The sequence below is a fragment of the Peromyscus californicus genome, unplaced genomic scaffold, assembly GCF_007827085.1.
Source record: "Peromyscus californicus insignis strain IS unplaced genomic scaffold, ASM782708v3 Scaffold_7__1_contigs__length_154581171, whole genome shotgun sequence".
Classification (NCBI taxonomy): Eukaryota; Metazoa; Chordata; class Mammalia; order Rodentia; family Cricetidae; genus Peromyscus; species Peromyscus californicus.
The window spans coordinates 55,112,540-55,130,501 of record NW_026294595.1 but is presented as its reverse complement, the minus strand read 5'-3'; the positions used below and the strand labels follow the sequence as shown (position 1 = coordinate 55,130,501).

The following is a 17,962-nucleotide window of genomic DNA, read 5'->3' as shown; positions in this document are numbered from 1 at the left end:
ATGGTTACCTTCGTAGTTTAAATGGCATAGTTGTATAACCTGATGACAGGGGAAAGTTCCTGTCATGGGATGCTGGGTGGCACAGCAGGAACTAGTGCATGGCACATGTACAGTGACGACCAAGGCTGACATCAGGTCATCCTTCCCTCCCCCCACCCCCTCTTTCCTCCGTTTTGATCTATCACACTACTGTTTCCTGCTAGGCAGTTGTTCCTTCAACACTGGTCTCAACCCATACCTTCTCACCTTCATTTGTTCAGGACTCTTTGATGAGGAAGGTTGAGTTCCATCTGTAAAACTTCCATCTCATTCATCTAAATGAAGATTTAGCTCCACGCCCCTGGAGCTCAGCATAGAGCTGGGCACAGCCACTGTCACTCTGCTCTGCCTCAGCCCACCATTGAGCTCAGGAGATGGGAACGTGGTGAGGACGAAGGCGTGGGGATGCCTTCATTTGGCCTTGCCAAAATGGCAGTGCTCTTCTTAGTTGGTGCCTGCTAGTTCAGCTGTTTCTACGAGTCACAGCTGGGCTCCCCCCCCCCCCCCCCACGTAGTCCCTTGGTCACTGGGGATCCTTGTTGAGATGACTGTATCTTCCAGCTTGCCCTCAGCTGGGGGAAAATTGTACCATTCCTCAACTATGTGTGCCTCTGTTTTTTCCTGACTGTTGTAGCCCTGATAAAACTATGCCCTCCATTCTCATAAGTTCCAATTTGGGGAGCTTGATAACATATCCAGAGTCCGTCTTAAAAAATTGGAATTGGCCGGGCGGTGGTGGCACATGCCTTTAATCCCAGCACTCGGGAGGCAGAGCCAGGCGGATCTCTGTGAGTTCGAGGCCAGCCTGGGCTACCACGTGAGTCCCAGGAAAGGCGCAAAGCTACACAGAGAAACCCTGTGTCGAAAAACCAAAAAAAAAAAAAAAAAAAAAAAATTGGAATTGATGGGATCCAGACAGGTAGAAAACAGGCTTTGGGGCAGGTGGGGGCTTCTCTTTCATGTTCAAGTAGCATAGGGAGGCTGGCAGTTTCAAGGGCAAATCATGAATTCAAGGAACAAAATGCCAGTATTTCTTGTTTTGTTCATCGCTGCTTAACTTTAGAGCGTATGATGAGTTGGAATCTGTGTCCCCACCCCGAAAGTAAAACAAGAACAGCAAAGGAACAAACAGCAATAACACACACCCCGTGTGCTGGAGTCCTAGCTCTTAAAATAGGACACTGTTTGGAGGTTCAGTCTTTATAGAAATAATTCAGTGAAAACGAAGCCATGAATTCCTTTAAAATTCAAAATCACTTGCTACCTTAAAGAAAGGAACTTAAATACAGGAACACACATCTAAGGAGAAGGGAGTGTGAGAAGACACAGGAGAAAATAGCTAACTATAACTTAAGCCTGAAGCAGACCCTCCCTCAGAGGACCGAGAAGCAGCCAGCCCACATCAGACACCTTGATTGCTGACACGAAGTGGTGAACTGAGGTTGCTTAAGCCACTTAGTGTGTGGTATACCGCCCTGGTAGCTTTCACTGTGTTGGTAGGGCTTGTAACCATCTCCTGTTCAAAGAAGAAGGAGGGGGTCATAATGATGTTCTACTTGATACCTCAGGAAGTGGCTGCTTCTCTTTCATGTCAGTCTTACAGTGTTGGGATTTGCAGGGTGGTATTGGAGCCCACAGGCAATTCTACTGAGTGTTTAAAGGGAAATTAACACCAATTTTACGCAATCTCTTCCAGAAAATACAGGAGGGAGAAACACTTTGTTACCATATATGACCAGTATCACACTGATACCCAAACCGGACAAAAACAATATAAAAAAGGGAACTATCAGATAATATCACTTACACACCTAGAATCAAAATTTCTCAAAATATAAACAAGTTTGATTCAGAAATAAATAAAAAAATATGATCAAGGAGCTTTGAGGTATATAAATAAAGATAGCTCAATATGTTAAAAATCAATCAAGAGAATTCAATATGTCAACAAACTAAATAAGGAAACTCATGTGATTATAGTAATTGATGCATTTTTTCTTGGAAAATATTTGATAAATTCCAATGCCCATTATAGTGAATAGAGGATAATTATCTAAATTTAATAAAGATAATCTACAAAATGCCTATAGCCTGATGTCAAAAGATTGAATGTTTAACCTCTAGGATATAGAACAAAATCAAATTCTACTTTAATGCCTCTTGTTCATCACATAGTAATGGGAGTGCTGTTCTCTGAACTAGAACATGAACATAAATGGGGGCACATAGATTAGAAAGGAGGAAACAGAAACAACAGTCTCTCTTTATAGATGACATGATGATAGGTGCAAAATCCCAAAGAATCTATGAGAGAATTGTTAGAACTAATATATGAATTCAAGTTTGTATAAGAAGAATCAACACACAAAAACCACATAGCGATATACCAAAAAATGAATGTAGAGAAACCAAATTTTATAAAACAACAGTACCATGGATAATAATAGTAAAATGAAATAGTCAGATATATTTTTTAAAAGCATATATAGATTCTGTATGCTTAAAATTATAAAACATCGAAGAAAGAACCCAAAGACACTAACAGATGGAGGTATATACTATGTTCATGGATTAGAATACTCAACATATTTAAGATGTCAAGTCTCCCTAAACTGATCTGTATGTTTATAAAATTTACTACTAAAATCTCACGAGTGTTTTGAATCAAATATAGACAAGAAAATTCTAAAATTCATTGGAAAAAAACCACAAATTCTAGAATAGCTAAAACAATGTTGACAAAGATAAACTATGAAGAAACTCTACCCAGGAGTAAGGCTGACTGATAGCTGAAGTAATCAAGATTGTGTGAGTGTAATGGACACATAGATCAATGAGAAATATATAGAGTGCAGAAATAGCCCATGTATTGAATTGATTTTATTGATTCAATAGCAGGGGAGGAGGCTTGTGCATACGTGTGCAGGTGCACTCACCACTGAATGCACATGTGGAGATCAGAGGTCAACACTGAGTGTCTTTCTCTATTGTTCCCATCTTATTAGCAGAGGGGTGTGTATGTGTGGGGATCAGGGTTTCTCAGGGAACCCGAGTCTTACTGGATCTGATAGACAAACTAGCCAATGAGACTCTGTGATCCGCCTGTCTCACCCCACCCACCCCGGCAGTGAGGTTTCAGATACCACAATACTGAATTCTACGTGGGTAATTCGGATCAGTTTTCATATTTACACAGCAAGCCCTTACCCTGTGGGCCATGGCTACAGCTCCCGAAGTGATATTTGATAATCGTACAACAACTGTTCCAGTGGAGGAAGCACGGCATGGTTCTTAGTCTTGATTAACTGGTGGGACTTAGAGTCACCACCACAGAAGCAGATCTCTAGACATGACTCTGGGGGATCTCTAGATTAGATTAACTGAGGTGAGAATACCTACCGTAAATGTGGGTGGATACCATTCCATGGGCTGGGTACAAGAGATGTGAGCTGAACGTAGGCATCCATTACTGCATCTGCAGACACGGGGGAAAAGAAAACTGCCTGTATTTCATAAAATAAATGAATATTACCTCAAAATGGATCATAGACTTAGCTGCAAATCATAAAGATAAAACTTAATAGGAAAAAAAAATGAGACAATGCAGAGTTCCATCTTAAAACCAAATGGATGATTCACAAAATGGAAAACTGATTAATTGGACTGATTCAAACTTTTAAAACTTTTTCTTCATGAAATACTATATGAATATGATGGAAATATAAACTATAAAAGGAAGGAAATATTTGAAAACCACACGTTTCAAAAGCAAAGGACTATACATGTCTACAATATATAAAGAGCACTGGAAACTCAATATTAAAGAATCAAAGAATACAAGTAGAAAAAAAATTTTCAAAAAAAAAAGAGTAAAAAATGACCAATAGGTGCATTTAAAAGATGTTCATCCTAATTATCCACCAGGGAAATGTGGGTGCCACAATGAGGCTCCATTGTATTAACTATCAGAATGTCTAAACAATAGTGACAACAGCCACGTGTTGGCAAGGATGCTTAGTTCACTCATACATCTGATAGTAATGTAAGTGGTCTGTTGCTATCAGTGCAGGGTAGCTGGTGACCTTCATATCCGAAAGCTGAGGTATCCTGAGCGTGTGCTGGAACGATTCCTCACAATCTCTATCCTACTCACTATCCTCAATCTCTGAGGACCTGAACACACCAAACTTAAAGCAGTTGAAGAGTGAACGGGTGATTATAGACCTCTTACCTGGAGAGCTGGCTAGTGTGCATATTTCTGGGCTCCAGCTGTGAGGTACTAATTCCCTAATTCTCAGCTGAAGCTGGAGGTCTTGTAAGAGCTTCCACGATGATGCTGAAGCTGCCACTGTACGGTTGTGCTGCAGGACCCGGGATTTGACCTGTCAAGGATGCTCTGCACCCAGAACATGAACTTTTAATTTTAGATACATGTATAATAAGGCAACTGAGCTGAATGGGGAGAGAAAAATGGGGCTGGTGTTGGGGACAAGGCAGTCTGTGGACTGCTTCCTCACCTCCCGTCTACTGATACAGGTTGGGCGGGGCAGCTGTTTGTCAAGTTTGTACCTAGTGGTTGCTGGGGTCTAGCCTGGAAGCTAAGTCACAAAACAGGTGATGCTTCACTTGCAGCCCGTGTCTGCAGAAAGGCCAGCTTCTGTTGCTCACGGGCTCTCCCGCCCATCAGTGAGCAACACCTCTCAACTCTGATGCTCTTGTCCTCTGAGGCAGAAGCAGGATATTGGCCGGGTAGCGTGACAAATACTCATTTAACATTTTGTTCACTGTGTCCTTAAGGAATGCTGGTACCTGCTGTGGAGAACCGTGTTGCCTGGGGTTTGGTAGGAACTGATGTTGTTCTGGGTCTTTTGAGATCTCTGTTTCTTCAGAATGGCCAAGAGTTCACTGCCAGGGAGTCAGTTCTGATCTTGCCCTAGGCAACGCTTTGCCACCAGTAATGTTTGAAGATAAGAAAGGTCAGGCTGAGAGCAAGGGGCTTCCGCTGTTTGGTGGCAGGAGACACATATCCAGACTGGATCAGAAGTGTGCTAGCGCTGGCGGGTACCCTGGAAAGACTGAAATAACGACGCGGACCCTCGACTTGCAGCCTGTGAGGTGGTGGGTGCCTGGTTTCTTTCTGGTGCTGTGACACAACTCTGACTAAAAGCCACTCAGGGGAGGGAAGGGTTTACTTGGCTACCTGGTTGTAGGCCACCCTCAAGAGATGCCAAAGGTGACACTCAAGGCAGGCCCCTGAGTCAGGAACTGAAGCAGAGACCTGAGTAAAACTCTGCTTCCTGGCTTGCTTCCCCTGACTTGCTCAGCATCTGCCCTTCTTACACAGCCCAGGCTGACCTGCCCAGGGATGGCACCTACCACCATGGGCTCCAACATCCTGTATCAATTCGCAATTAAGAAAATACCTCATAGATATGGTTATAGGCCAGTCCGATCTAGGCAGTTCCTCAATTGAAGGTTCCTCTTCCTAGGGGACCCAAAGTTTGTGTCAAGTGAGTGACAGTGGATGCAGTTTTCCTCTCATTGTGTTTGAGGTAAGCCAGGGCTATGGAGAGCAACCCTTTTCCAGGCCTTCCAGCAGCCCTGAGTTCTCTCTGTGCTTTCCCGCAACAAATTAGATACAAAGTAAAGAGCAAAAAGGATCCAGGGCACTTCCTTATCTAACATGGCTTTCCGGTTGTTTACTGACTACAAGGTTAATTTTTCTCTTTCTCTTCTGTAACAAATTTGAAAGGAATGTCTCATCCTCATGTAAAGCTGGCATGTTAAGGCTAAAGATTAAAAATAAGTTAGTCATGGAAGGGAAAGAGACCCAGAAGAAGCAAAGGCAATGTTCAGAATCTCGTGTTGAGAGCAAGCTTGGCGCACCCAAAAGATGGAGGAGGACCTGGAACAGAGAGTTAGAAAGAGAAGTTTGGAAGTTTGGGGAGATGGGCCAAAGGGTTTAAAACATTTTTATTTTCTTCTTAAGTGATACAATTTTCACTTAATCCTCATTCTCTGGGTCAGAAATGAGAAATGTGTGCTGGGTTCAGGTAGGCTGTACTTGTAGACTCTGCACGTTCATGAGCAGCAGGTGGCCACCAGTGGTGTCCTGTATATGTCTGGGCAGTTGGTGCCGTCAGTAGCCAGGCTCATTCTGACCACAGCCCCCACTTTGCAGAGGTTAAACCCAGCTTCTTCCATAGACAGTATCGGCAAGGGAACACTGTGAGGCAGCGAGAACTGGGGTGAGGCTGCTGGTCCGTCACAGGGAAGTGCAAGTTCAAAATGACCCTGCCTACAGCCAAGAGGCACTTTTGATTTGTCCTTCAGGAGTGCGTGTGTGTGTGTGTGTGTGTGTGTGTGTGTGTGTGTGTGTGTACACGCGTGTGTGCGCGCGCGCACGTGCGTGTGCATGTGTGTGCTGTGCATGTATATACATGTGGAGGCCAGAAGATGTCTTGCTCAATTGTTTTCCACCTTAATTTTTGAGGGTCTCTCACTGAAACTGGAGCTTACTGATTGTCTATCTGGGCTGGCCAGGAAGTTCCAGGGATCCTCCTCTCGGGGTTTCAGCAATGCTAGGACTGCAGGAGCAGCCTGCCTCACCCCGCCTCTTCAGATTGTCAAACAGGCGCTTTACCCTTTGCTAGACTGAGCCAAGCTCTCTAGCTGCCCTAGCTTTGAAATTTTAAATTGAGTTTGAGTTTAAGAACTGTACACTCTAGGTGGCAGGATAAGAATGCTAAAACTCTGGGGTGCTCTGCAGCAGAGACTTAAGATGGTGGAGTGGGGACAAAGAACAGGATGAGAAGAGGGTTTGACAGTTGCAACGTTGTGAAACTTTGTGTCTGTGCATCTCCTTGGACCTCCAGGATCCTTTGAGTGGATTTTCCTCTCAAACTGTTAAACACCATGTGGGGGTGAGACACTGTAATGGATACTATGTCCATTAAAGTATGTGTTGGGGTTTGAGTGCACAGATCTCTCTCATCTTGCGTCTCACATATACTTAAGATGCGGAATTTATCCTCAAGTGCATTTCCCCCAAACCTTAAAAAAAAAAAAAAAAAAAAAAAAAAAAAAACAGCCTTTAGATTTGAAGGTGCAATGACACAGAACTACCACACGATGGTGCCAAAGGTATATAGAAATGATGGCGTTGCCTCATTCCCACATGTGGCTGGAACTCACATTAATAAGTATGGCAAGCGAAGAACCACACAAAATAATGAGGATTGTGTGTGGATGTGCACAAAGAGGTGGGACGTGTTCACAGACCTTGTGAGCATTTTTATATGCATTAGCAAAATCTCTAGGGGTGTCAGTTGTGTGTAGTTGGGGAAGGAGGACAGCTTGTTCCCTAGTACTCAGGAATGAAAATGGCTATTTAAATGATCTGTTATCACCTCCTTTGCGGGGAAATATTACAGGAATGCTGAAAAATTCTAGGTATGAACATGAAAGTTAGGGAGGCCGGCACAGGTTTCAATGATCAGTGTGCAGACGGGGCTAGCAGAATCCACTCACCCAGGACCACTAAAGCTTTTTGTCTTCTTTCTCTCCCTCTTTTCCTTTTAAAAGTATTCTGACACGAGTCTCATTATATATCCCAGGACAACCTCTAACTTGCAATCCTCCTGCCTCCAACTCCTTAGCGTTGTCTTTACAGGTGTGCGCTGTACCAATGCACTGTTCTTTTCTTTTCAATTATTTTTTTGTTTCCTATGCATATATGAGTGTTATGCCTGCATGTATGTCTTTGCACCTCTCGTGTGTCTAGTGCCCACGGAGGTCCCAAGAGGGTACCAGATCCCGTGGAACTGGAGTTACAGATGGCTGTGGGTGCTAGGAATGGAACCCGGGTCCTCTGGAGGAGCAGCCAGTGTTCTTAACTGCAGAGTCATCTCTCTGTTCCTGCTTTGATTTTTGACTCATTAGTGCTAAGATGAAAACATGACAACTAACTGAAGAAATATCAGTGTCATTTTAGTGCAAGGGGGTGGCTAAACTAGTTACAGTGTACTCAGCCCCAAGCCCCTAAGAGACTTTTTTTTTTTTTATCTTATAATAATGATCACGCCGTCTTCTTTTTACTGGGCAGAGTCCATGAGTTTTTGTGAAATAATGGACTTTACAGGGGCAAGGGCCGCCGGGCGGTGGTGGCGCACGCCTTTAATCCCAGCACTCAGGAGGCAGAGGCAGGCGGATCTCTGTGAGTTTGAGGCCAGCCTGGGCTACAGAGTGAGTTCCAGGAAAGGCGCAAAGCTACACAGAGAAACCCTGTCTCTAAAAAAACAAAAAAACAAAAACAAAAACAAACAAAAAAAGGCCGGGCGGTGGTGGTGCATGCCTTTAATCCCAGCACTCGGGAGGCAGAGCCAGGCAGATCTCTGTGAGTTCGAGGCCAGCCTGGGCTACCAAGTGAGTTCCAGGAGAGGCGCAAAGCTACACAGAGAAACCCTGTCTCGAAAAACCAAACCAAAAAAAACCCCAAATACAGGGGCAAGGGCCTGGTCTAAATACACACGCTTGGACCTTGGAGAATAGGTATGAGTTTCTGTTCCTGTTTTTCTAATGAGAGAGCCCAGGAGAGGGAGTTCACGTCTCTTGCTGACGATGCGTCACAGGGAATATCTCGTACTTCTCCGAATCACTGTCTCACCTGTACTGGTGACTTTGATTTTGAAGTATTTTGCAAAATCCATCCTTCAAGCAGGGATGCTATGGGTGGCTCCTCTCTGCCTCCCCAGCAACATTTACTTGAGAATCATACTGAAGAGCTCCCTGGGTTTGAGGCTCATAGTAATGAGAGTAATTTGAAAATAGGATGCAGGGTGGAGCTGTCACTCCAGACACATCACCTTGCAGAGAGCCTTGGCCAATTTGGATGATGTTACAAATTTAGAACTACCAGTGTGGTGGATTTGAAATCATCATCGAACAACGCCATGTACTGTACAAGTGGTTAAAATAGTAAACAAAGGTGCTTATTGTGTAAGTATAGAATTCTAAGGAAGGAATACACACAGGGTTTTAGATTAAAAAAAAATTAAAAAGAATTAAAAGGCGAGGTTGGCCCTTTTTCAGCTAAGGGGTTCCACCTAAAGAGTGCTTTGGCTATGAACTTTCAGGAATATTTTATTTTTCAAAAGGTAAGGGCTAGTTAGCTTCCAGTGTTAGTTTTTTAGATTTTGAGAAATAAATAGCAACACTTTTAAGTGTGAACATCGTCTTAAGCCATTAGAGTGTGGTAGTGAGGGTTTGGAATCATCAAAGGTATTCTCAAAGCCATGATGCCTTCTTGAGAAAAAAATGTTATCACTTCTAAAAGGACCTAGAAGAAAGACTTTGGGGTAGCTGGCTCAGTGATGATGTAAAATTGATGAGTTCAACCTCTGTCATGGGACAACTGTCCTGTCACCCTGACTGACTGGACTCTTTGCACACCGTTATTCTATTTTTCACACCTTAACAGCATGATGGGAAAGAGGCTGCCTCGGTTAGAAATCCCTGCAGCACATTACAGCTGGCTGTGGCATTGGTATGTGGCCTTGGTTCGTCTGGATGCTGGTTCTTGGGCCAACTGTGAAGTAGGTTATTTCTTCTCCACAGATGAGCATCTGGAGGAGCTGTGCGGGCTAGGTGTTGCATGTTTTATGGGCTGAGTATAACAGCATTCATGTTGTGTTGACCCACTTTATTTCCAGAGGTCACACTCTTAGGAGCCTGCATTGTAAGTCCAAAGACTGTTGTCCTATAGATGCCGGAAGTTCACCTACACCTGCATGAGCATGCCTTAGAAGTATATGTCAAAGAGACCATGACCTTTAGGTAGGATATTATGATTTTATTCTTCAGGTGTTCCCGAGCATCTGGGAAAGCCATTTACTCTTACAAATTAAAATAACTGTATCAGACCATCAAAATATCACTTTGGTAGCTAAAGAGACAATTGTGGACTTATTTAAAACACACCAAAGACTTCTAGAAAAATGAAATTTTCTTCTCTTGTAAAATGACTCTGTGATCACATCCTAGAACTTACGATTAGAGCCCTACACTCTAAACAGAAACTAGGAAGACATCTGTTCACATCACTGTGCTCTGTGACTTTCCCCCAGAGCAAGCCTTCTTCCCAAAAGGCCATCAGGAAGTGTTTTAAGAGAATTGCTGCTGTTCTGTAGGATCAAAAGCTTAAGTCAAGTTCATGCTTTGCTATGCTAAAGGTCTGTACTAGACTTACTTTTCAAAATACATTATTCAGGGGAACTGAAGAGATGGCTCAGTGGTTATGAGCACTGACTGTTCTTCCAGAGGGCCCAGGTTCAGTTCCCGGCACCCACATGGTGGCTCACAGCCATCTGTAACTCCAGTTCCAGGGGGTCCAACGCCCGCCTGTGGTCTTCATGGACACTGGGCACACATGTGGTGCACAGACACACATGCAGGCAGAACGCCCATATGTGGGAAAAAATAATAAAATAACTTTAAAATACACTTTTGGGGAGGTTGACTTGTAGGAGGAACACCAAGAAGATGCACCGTCTTGGTGCATCTTGGAAAGATTTATGGTGAAGAATGCAACTATTTTTGCAAGTGATTTTGAAGATTTCCACAGTTAGTACTGTACAGAGCACACACAAATAAGAAACATTCAGAGCATGGCACGTAATATTTAGTACAATAGATACTTTGCGTATGGGTACAATGAGAACAGAATAAGAAAGGCATAAAACCCAGTGTTTCATGCTCATTTTGAAAATATATCCTTCCCTTTTCTATTTCTTCTTGACTTTAATGTATTAGCTTTGGAATACTTGGGGCTGAACAGATGGCTCAGTAGGTAAGAGCACTTGATCGTCAAGCAGAATGACCTAAGCCCAAATCCCTAGCACCTAGGAAAAATGCTGAGCAGGACTGCTTGTGCCTGGAACCTCAGCACTGAGCAGAGATGGACAAATCCTGGAGCTTGCTGGCTAGCCAGCCTAGGCCAGAGCACAAATTTCCACTTCAGTGAGAGACTCTGTCTCAATACAGCGATGTAGAGCATGACAGAGAGCACTCAGTGTCCTGCTTTGACCTTCCCATGCACCGCACACTCACATGCATGCAACACACACACACACACACACACACACACACACACACACACACACACACACACACACACTTGAACACACACCCACCCCACTTACACCCAGTAACCAGTGAATGGTTGACACTGCTGTGTGGGGTTTTAATTATTGTTCGTTAATCCAGGATGGCCTCTTCTTGCCTTAGGTCCCCATGTCCCAGTTTTGGCATCCTGTATTATTGCCACTTTTCTGCTCTGCTTTGTACCTCAGACTTCCTAGTGCCTTCCCTTTTGTGCCTACAGGAACGCTGCCCTCTACGTTTTGCTTATGCAAGAGAAGTCCTGCTTAGGTACCACTTTCCCAGCCAGAGCTTTTAAGCAGAAACCCTTTGAGGGATCCGCAGCCTTCACTGTGTAATTCTTGCAACCTAAGAAGTTCCACAAACCAGGGAGCTTCATAATTCATTCTGATGGGAAAATCGGTCTGAACGGATCTGAGGTTAATTGTGGTCTTTACTTATTCTGTCTTGGATGAATATGCATATTTTGCTACAGAAATGTTAGTGTGTCTGATTAGAGAGTTATTGCCCCAGATCTGGCAGGATATGTCATGCCAGTCATTTATGGTATAAGTGAAGGGTCACCTTCCAAAAATACAAAAATATTGGTATTTGGAATGTATCACATACTAAATGTTTTATGAAAAGCAATTGAATACATACCATTTTTAAAATTCTTTTTATTTTGTGTGTATATGTGAATATCTTCGTCTATGTATGAATAGCATGTGTGTGCCTGGTGCCCTTGGAAGCCAGAAGAGGGCATCTTGGAACTGAATTTGCAGGAAGTTGTGAGCCCCCACATGGGTGCTGGGAGTGGAAGCCAGGTCCTCTGCAAGAGCAGCACATGCTGTTAACCGCTGAGCCATCTCTCCAGCTCCATCAGTTTAAACTATTGTCTTATTGCTAGGGTTCTTTGCTTGCAGTAATAATGGAAGCATCTTCAGGCACAGCCTTCCCTGTAGTATTTTATACGATGAGGCTTGTGTCTGTATCTGAGGGAGAAGAGGGTGAGGAAGAAGGGAAGGAGGACAAAGAAATTAACAGCAGGATACCGAGCAGCTGGGAAATCTGTGATGTGCAGTGTCATGGTCTCATGATACATTCAACTGTTGCCTTGGGGTCTTCACACAATACATAAAATTTAAAGGGCATAAATAACTGCAAAAGTGACAGTGTCTGGATGTGTGCATTCATACGCATGCTATGTATATGTCCACTGGTATATGCCTGTATCCTGTTTGGTAGCAGTGTGTAAGGAGTCAATCCTGTATCTAAAGACCCAGTGAGGAACCCCAATGGGAGTACCTTGTGTGAAGTTGCTCCAACATGCTGTTCATGCAAATGAATGTGACATCTAGAGCTCATTTTTGCACAGGTGTTTTCTACTGAACACACTGTTCAAAGCATCATCTGAAACAGTCACATCACTACTACCCCTGATCCAGTCACTCACAAATTCTCCAGTCCAACTATGGCCTTAGAGCATGCATCCTGATTTGCTCCGCCCTTACAGACTCAGTGAGAACCTAACACCTGGTCTTAAAACTGCACCAGATCCTTAAGTGTGATCGTTGTGAAGGCAGCCTGTTAGGAATTGCTTTGGGTTTTCTTGGTGATTTATGACGAATGTTTCATGGCTTCCTTTGCTTTCTACTTTGCATGCGCACATCAAAGACACGTGTTTTTGCAACCTCAAATCGTCGCTCCTTTCTGAGTTACTGTATGTTTTTTAAAGACCACGTCGGCTGGGTATTGCATCTATTTGTTAGTAACAAAAGAGGAGGAGTAATCTAAGAAGGTAAATATTTCTATTTGGGGTTGGCCAGAAGTGGGATATATGAATTTAATGCACCTATTTGCTCTTTTTTTTTCATTTTAAGATAGGCGAAGGCATGGCATTGCAATTAGCCTCTTTCTTACACGGTTATTCTTTTCGTCACACAGAATAACTAAATTTTTGGTGTTTAAGAACTTAGAATAGAACTGAGAGCATCCTGATCTGCTGCTGGCAGAGCCCTGCACATTTCTTCCTGTCATCTTAATGTACTGATGGCACTTAAGAGTTAAAGGACAGTTAGCTTGCTTCTTAATAGAAATTGTCAAATATATGGAAACTGTTCCCCGTAATTGCCATAGACTCCAGAGACTTGATTTGTGAATGAAGAAGTCCTGGGAACTACAGCTGGTTTGGGTTTTGCAGTGTTAATGCTTAGTCCTTATACTATAGACTACTGATTTCTTCTCGGTACCCTGCTTATTGTTGAAAAGCCAGAGCTATTTTTAACATTCACACAATTTTGAAAGACGATTCTTCATTCCACAAGGTTTGTTGCTAAATCTGTGGAGCCTTTCATAATTGCATCCTTTTTGTGGCTTGCTCGAATGTGATCACAGTGGCTGATTTCATGCATTGATAATGAAGGCTTAGGTTGCCTGTTTCTCGGCACCAATCCACCTCCGACTCGTAAGTTGACAGTGCTGCTGCGTAGAGCTCCAGATTGAAACTGCTCTGCTTTCCTAACAAATGACTCAGAGCGTGCTCGTCCTTCCCTAAAATGCTGCCAGCATGTAAAGGATTTTCAATGAGAGCGCAATAAGCCAGCCACGGGAAGGTTTTGAGCGGCACTGATGTAACGTGGGGCTGTCACGGATAATCAGGCTGGAGCCAAGTCCCGGTAGCACTGTACATCACACTGGCCACATCCTGGAAGTTTTGTTTATCCAACTTGGTTGCTGGTGAAGCTGCTGAAATCCCTGCCAGGATGTGGAGTGGACTCCCTAGCAGAGGTGAGCATCTTTATTCTAAAACTTGGATGCTGGGGTCTGGGATGCCAGGAACTGGTTCTTTCAACCGTTGTTCTGAATCCTGTGGAGTCATCAGTGGTGTGTATTATATTGGGCTGACACTTCTGAAGGGGGCAATTGAAGAGCAAATGCAGCAGCCCTTAATTTTATTCGGAAGTTACTCTCTAAATGGGTGTGATAAGCATTCTTTTTCTCCTTTTTTTTTTCTTTCCTTTACTAGCTGTGTGCTGAGGACATCTTACCAGCAGGTGACTTCCTCTGCATTTTAAACATTCAGAACAAGTCGGTGATATGCGATTTGCTATCATTAAGGAAAGTAGGCAATTAGCAGTGTTATTATGTGTTTCAGGTATAGATATATAAAAAGGCTATAAACAAAATATGTTTCACAGAATCTTTGACATGAAAAATATGTAGGAGGAAACAAATCATGTTTACAAGGTAGCTGAGAAAGTGGGAGCAATGGCTTGCATACTGGAGATGACACCTTGTTAAGCCTGACATTATTAATAATTAAAAGTTATGACCTGTCATGCAGTGGACAGCCTGCAGTAATTGGTTTCCAGTGATGGTGTGCTGACCAAGAGGGGAAAATGAGTAGTATTTCTTTATGAAGCATGCATAGGCTAGATGTGATATTTTAAGTGTAGCATATTCTGTCATGTAAATGTAACTTTCCCTGGTGCTCACCTGGGGAAGTTAAATGACCAGACGATCATGCTTGGAAAGATCTGATGTAACATTTGAAGTATAGGGTACTGGCAAACCAACATGGTAGGGGTAGGCTCTAAGTCAGCCTCCTAATAGAGAGGTCCTGTTGCTTAGGTTCTGCTCAACTCTAATTGTATGTGGCCAGAAGCTGTTTCTAAACAAGAAAGGGGGTATGAATGTTGTGTCATGTTCAAATAGTATTATGTTTATTATGTGTTGCGTATGTTAGGGGCACAGAGAAATCTGTGATTGGAAGCTAACATGGCATGTGAGATTTGATCATATATGTGAGTGTGTTTTTCTTCCTAAATGTATTTAAGGCTGCTAGGCTGCTGCTGTTTATAGTTTTCAGCTTTAAAGTTATAGATAGGTGTGTGCTTCTTAGAAGACTCAGGAACCCCATTTACTGCCGGTACATGTAAAGCCTGGCTAAGCAGACACATCAGGAGCAAACCATTTGTGTTCACCAATCTGTCTCGGCAAGTCCCAGGGCCACTATCTCGCTAGAAGCCACTGTGTGCTTTTGAAAGCATGAAATGAGTTCCATCCTGAGCACATGGTTTCTTATTTAGCAGCTCTTTTTATGGTAATGGTCACTTGATGGTCCAGGGCTGGGATTTTGGTGTTCTGCCAAAGCTGGTTGTGTGTGCTAGGATTTAAAAAAGGAAAGAAGGGAAGGAGAGGTGGAAGAACCCAGTGAGACCCTCAAGAGAGAAAAGCTCCACCTCACTCTGGAGACGTCCTCATTTCTCCAAAGTTCTTTCTGCTGGTTCATTCAGGACCCACAAATCTGATGTTGCTGCCATGGTCCAGTGTAGACCTTTTCTAGGATGCAACGTCAAGATAGCTCTGGTCTCTATCATATATCTGTCCCTCTCTTTGCAGTGCATATGTAGAAACCACTCTACTGGGCCTGACCATGTTTTGCAATTTATGACAACGCTTCCCGGCTCCTCTGCTAATGCATGCTAACACCCTGGTACAGGGAGTGGAAAGCATTTGCACATTTCATATTTTATGTAAACAGCCAATGCTTGGTTGTTTATATATGTGCTCAGAGCAGGGTGAGTTCAGACATCAACCCGAAACAGTCTGAGGAGACATTACAAATCTGAAAAATGGATTCTGTCCTGCAAAGACCTTATCTTGAAATCTTAAAAACAAGTTTTGTTTGCTTTCATGGAATGCTTATAGATGAAATTTGCTTATGAATGTGTTCTTAGGTTTTTATTTCCATCAGAAAGTAACACTTGTTGAAACTTTTTGAAGCAGAGGTGACCAAAATTACCAAGATTTTTAAGGGAATAATATGTTCTTATTATTGTTCTTAGTAATAAGTATAATGATTTCTTAGAGTTTTTGTTCTCTGTATGCTGCAGTAGGCATGCAGGTGGACTGGGTTGTACATACTGAAATGTTGATAATATGTTTTTTTCCTCTTGTGGTCTGAATGCCCCTTTGAAACCTTTAATTTCATTATTTTTCTCTCTCTCTTTCTCTCTCTCTCTTCTTGGATCTTTGCCTAGCTTAAATGATTACACACAATTAAAGATTGAAGATGAGCCATCTCTCCAGATGGCTCAGCAGTTGAGAGTATGCACTGCTCTTTCAGAAGACCTGAGTCCAGTTCCCAGCACCCATGTTGGGTAGCCTACAGCTGCCTACAACTCTAAGCTCCTGGCAGTCTGCCATGTCTGCTACCTGTGGGCACCTGTGCATGTAGTATGTGTGTGCATGGACACAGAGAGAGAGAGAGACAGAGAGACAGAGAGAGACAGAGAGACAGAGAGAGGGAGATGGAGAGACACAGAGAGAAACAAAATAAACTTAAGCGATTTAAGAAAAAATGTTATTGTTGAAATATAGGGATGTAGCACATGCCATTTTAATTAGAAAGGATGAGATTTTAGATGAAGCATAATTTTAAACAACTTATTTTTCTTTTACTCTTTTGGGGATGTCAAGCCACCAGCCATTCTCACATTATACAGTGGACTTTATTTTAGAAATACTTCATGTTTATTACCCCAAAGCCCAGAGAACTAGTTGTGTTTATGGGTTGAGAATTGAAAGGCTGTAAGATACTACTGACATTTTCTCCTGAAATTCTAGATGATGTTGTGTTTACTCAATGAAAGCCTTTAGAAAGTTTTAGGATGTCAGAATTCTCTAGAATAGTTAAATTTTTCCATGTTACAAAACAGTGAAGAAAATCCACTCAGGAGGAGCAGGAGTCAACTTGACAGATCTGCCTCCATCCCGCCAGCAATTTCTCTTTGTAAGAAACAGAGTCTGGCCGGGCGGTGGTGGCGCACGCCTTTAATCCCAGCACTTGGGAGGCAGAGCCAGGAGGATCTCTGTGAGTTCAAGGCCAGCCTGGGCTACCAAGTGAGTTCCAGGAAAGGCGCAGAGCTACACAGGGAAACCCTGTCTCGGAAAACCAAAAAAAAAAAAAAAAAGAAAAGAAAAGAAAAAAAAAAGAAACAGAGTCTGAGAAGTTCCGAGGAAGTGCTCTACCAACCGTTCACACTTTCATATCAAAGATCAACAATCTGGACTTGTTCATTAGCAGCTTTTCATTAACAGTTCATTAGTCCATGAGGGTAAATCGGTTTTAATTGAGAACAGGACTAGTTCACGGGGCCTTTCCCACTTCCCAATGGTCTGGATAATTTATGGACTTTACAGTCGGTTTTGGGGTGTGTTGCTGAGGTGTCTATGGTTTAACAAGAGCATGTCTCTGACCTCAAAGCTCTATTTTCTGTCATTGTGTCTTTTCATTGACTTTCTATTCCTTACTTCCCACTAATGAACTAACGAAGAAGATCTTGTTTTATGGTTGCTAGATTTTAGCAAGTAAAAACATACAGGACTTCTAGTTAAACTTTACATTTTATCTAACAATAGTAATAATTTTAACCTTCATCATGTCACCTGCAGCTTTGGGGTCATAGGTATCCTAAAGTTGATTGTTGTTGAGCTGACTCCAAGTTTGGCCGGATGTCCTGCAGTGATTGAACCTCCCTACCTGCTTTCCCAGTAAGAAACTCTTTAGGTGACAGACAGCCTATGACCTTGGTTTTTGCAAAAGTCAACACGAAGGCTCCCTGCTCCTGCAAAAGCAATCCATTTCTCCTGTTAGTTTTATGCCTAAACATGCCTGCTGTTAAGTTACCATTTGAGAAACGTAAAATGGGTAAAAATAGTACCATAGAATGGAAATAATAAGTATGTGAAAGCTTCCTATAATTACTAAAATAAATCAATA

At 42.8% G+C, this 17,962-nt stretch overlaps 1 protein-coding gene across 7 annotated transcripts in view; it reads left to right on the top strand.

Moving 5' to 3' along the window:
* Positions 1 to 17,962, top strand: part of Znf385b (zinc finger protein 385B) — a 407,065-nt gene that overhangs the window by 99,730 nt on the left and 289,373 nt on the right. Inside the window, exon 5 of one of the 7 annotated variants that reach the window (XM_052723006.1) lies at positions 13,837 to 13,965. The exons of 5 other annotated variants lie outside the window; for them this stretch is intronic. In XM_052723006.1, the coding sequence (XP_052578966.1) occupies positions 13,837 to 13,965 (129 nt within the window). Of the gene's footprint in view, positions 1 to 13,540; positions 13,966 to 17,962 lie in introns of those variants that run through there. One more of the 7 variants, XM_052723004.1, reaches the window with a different exon arrangement.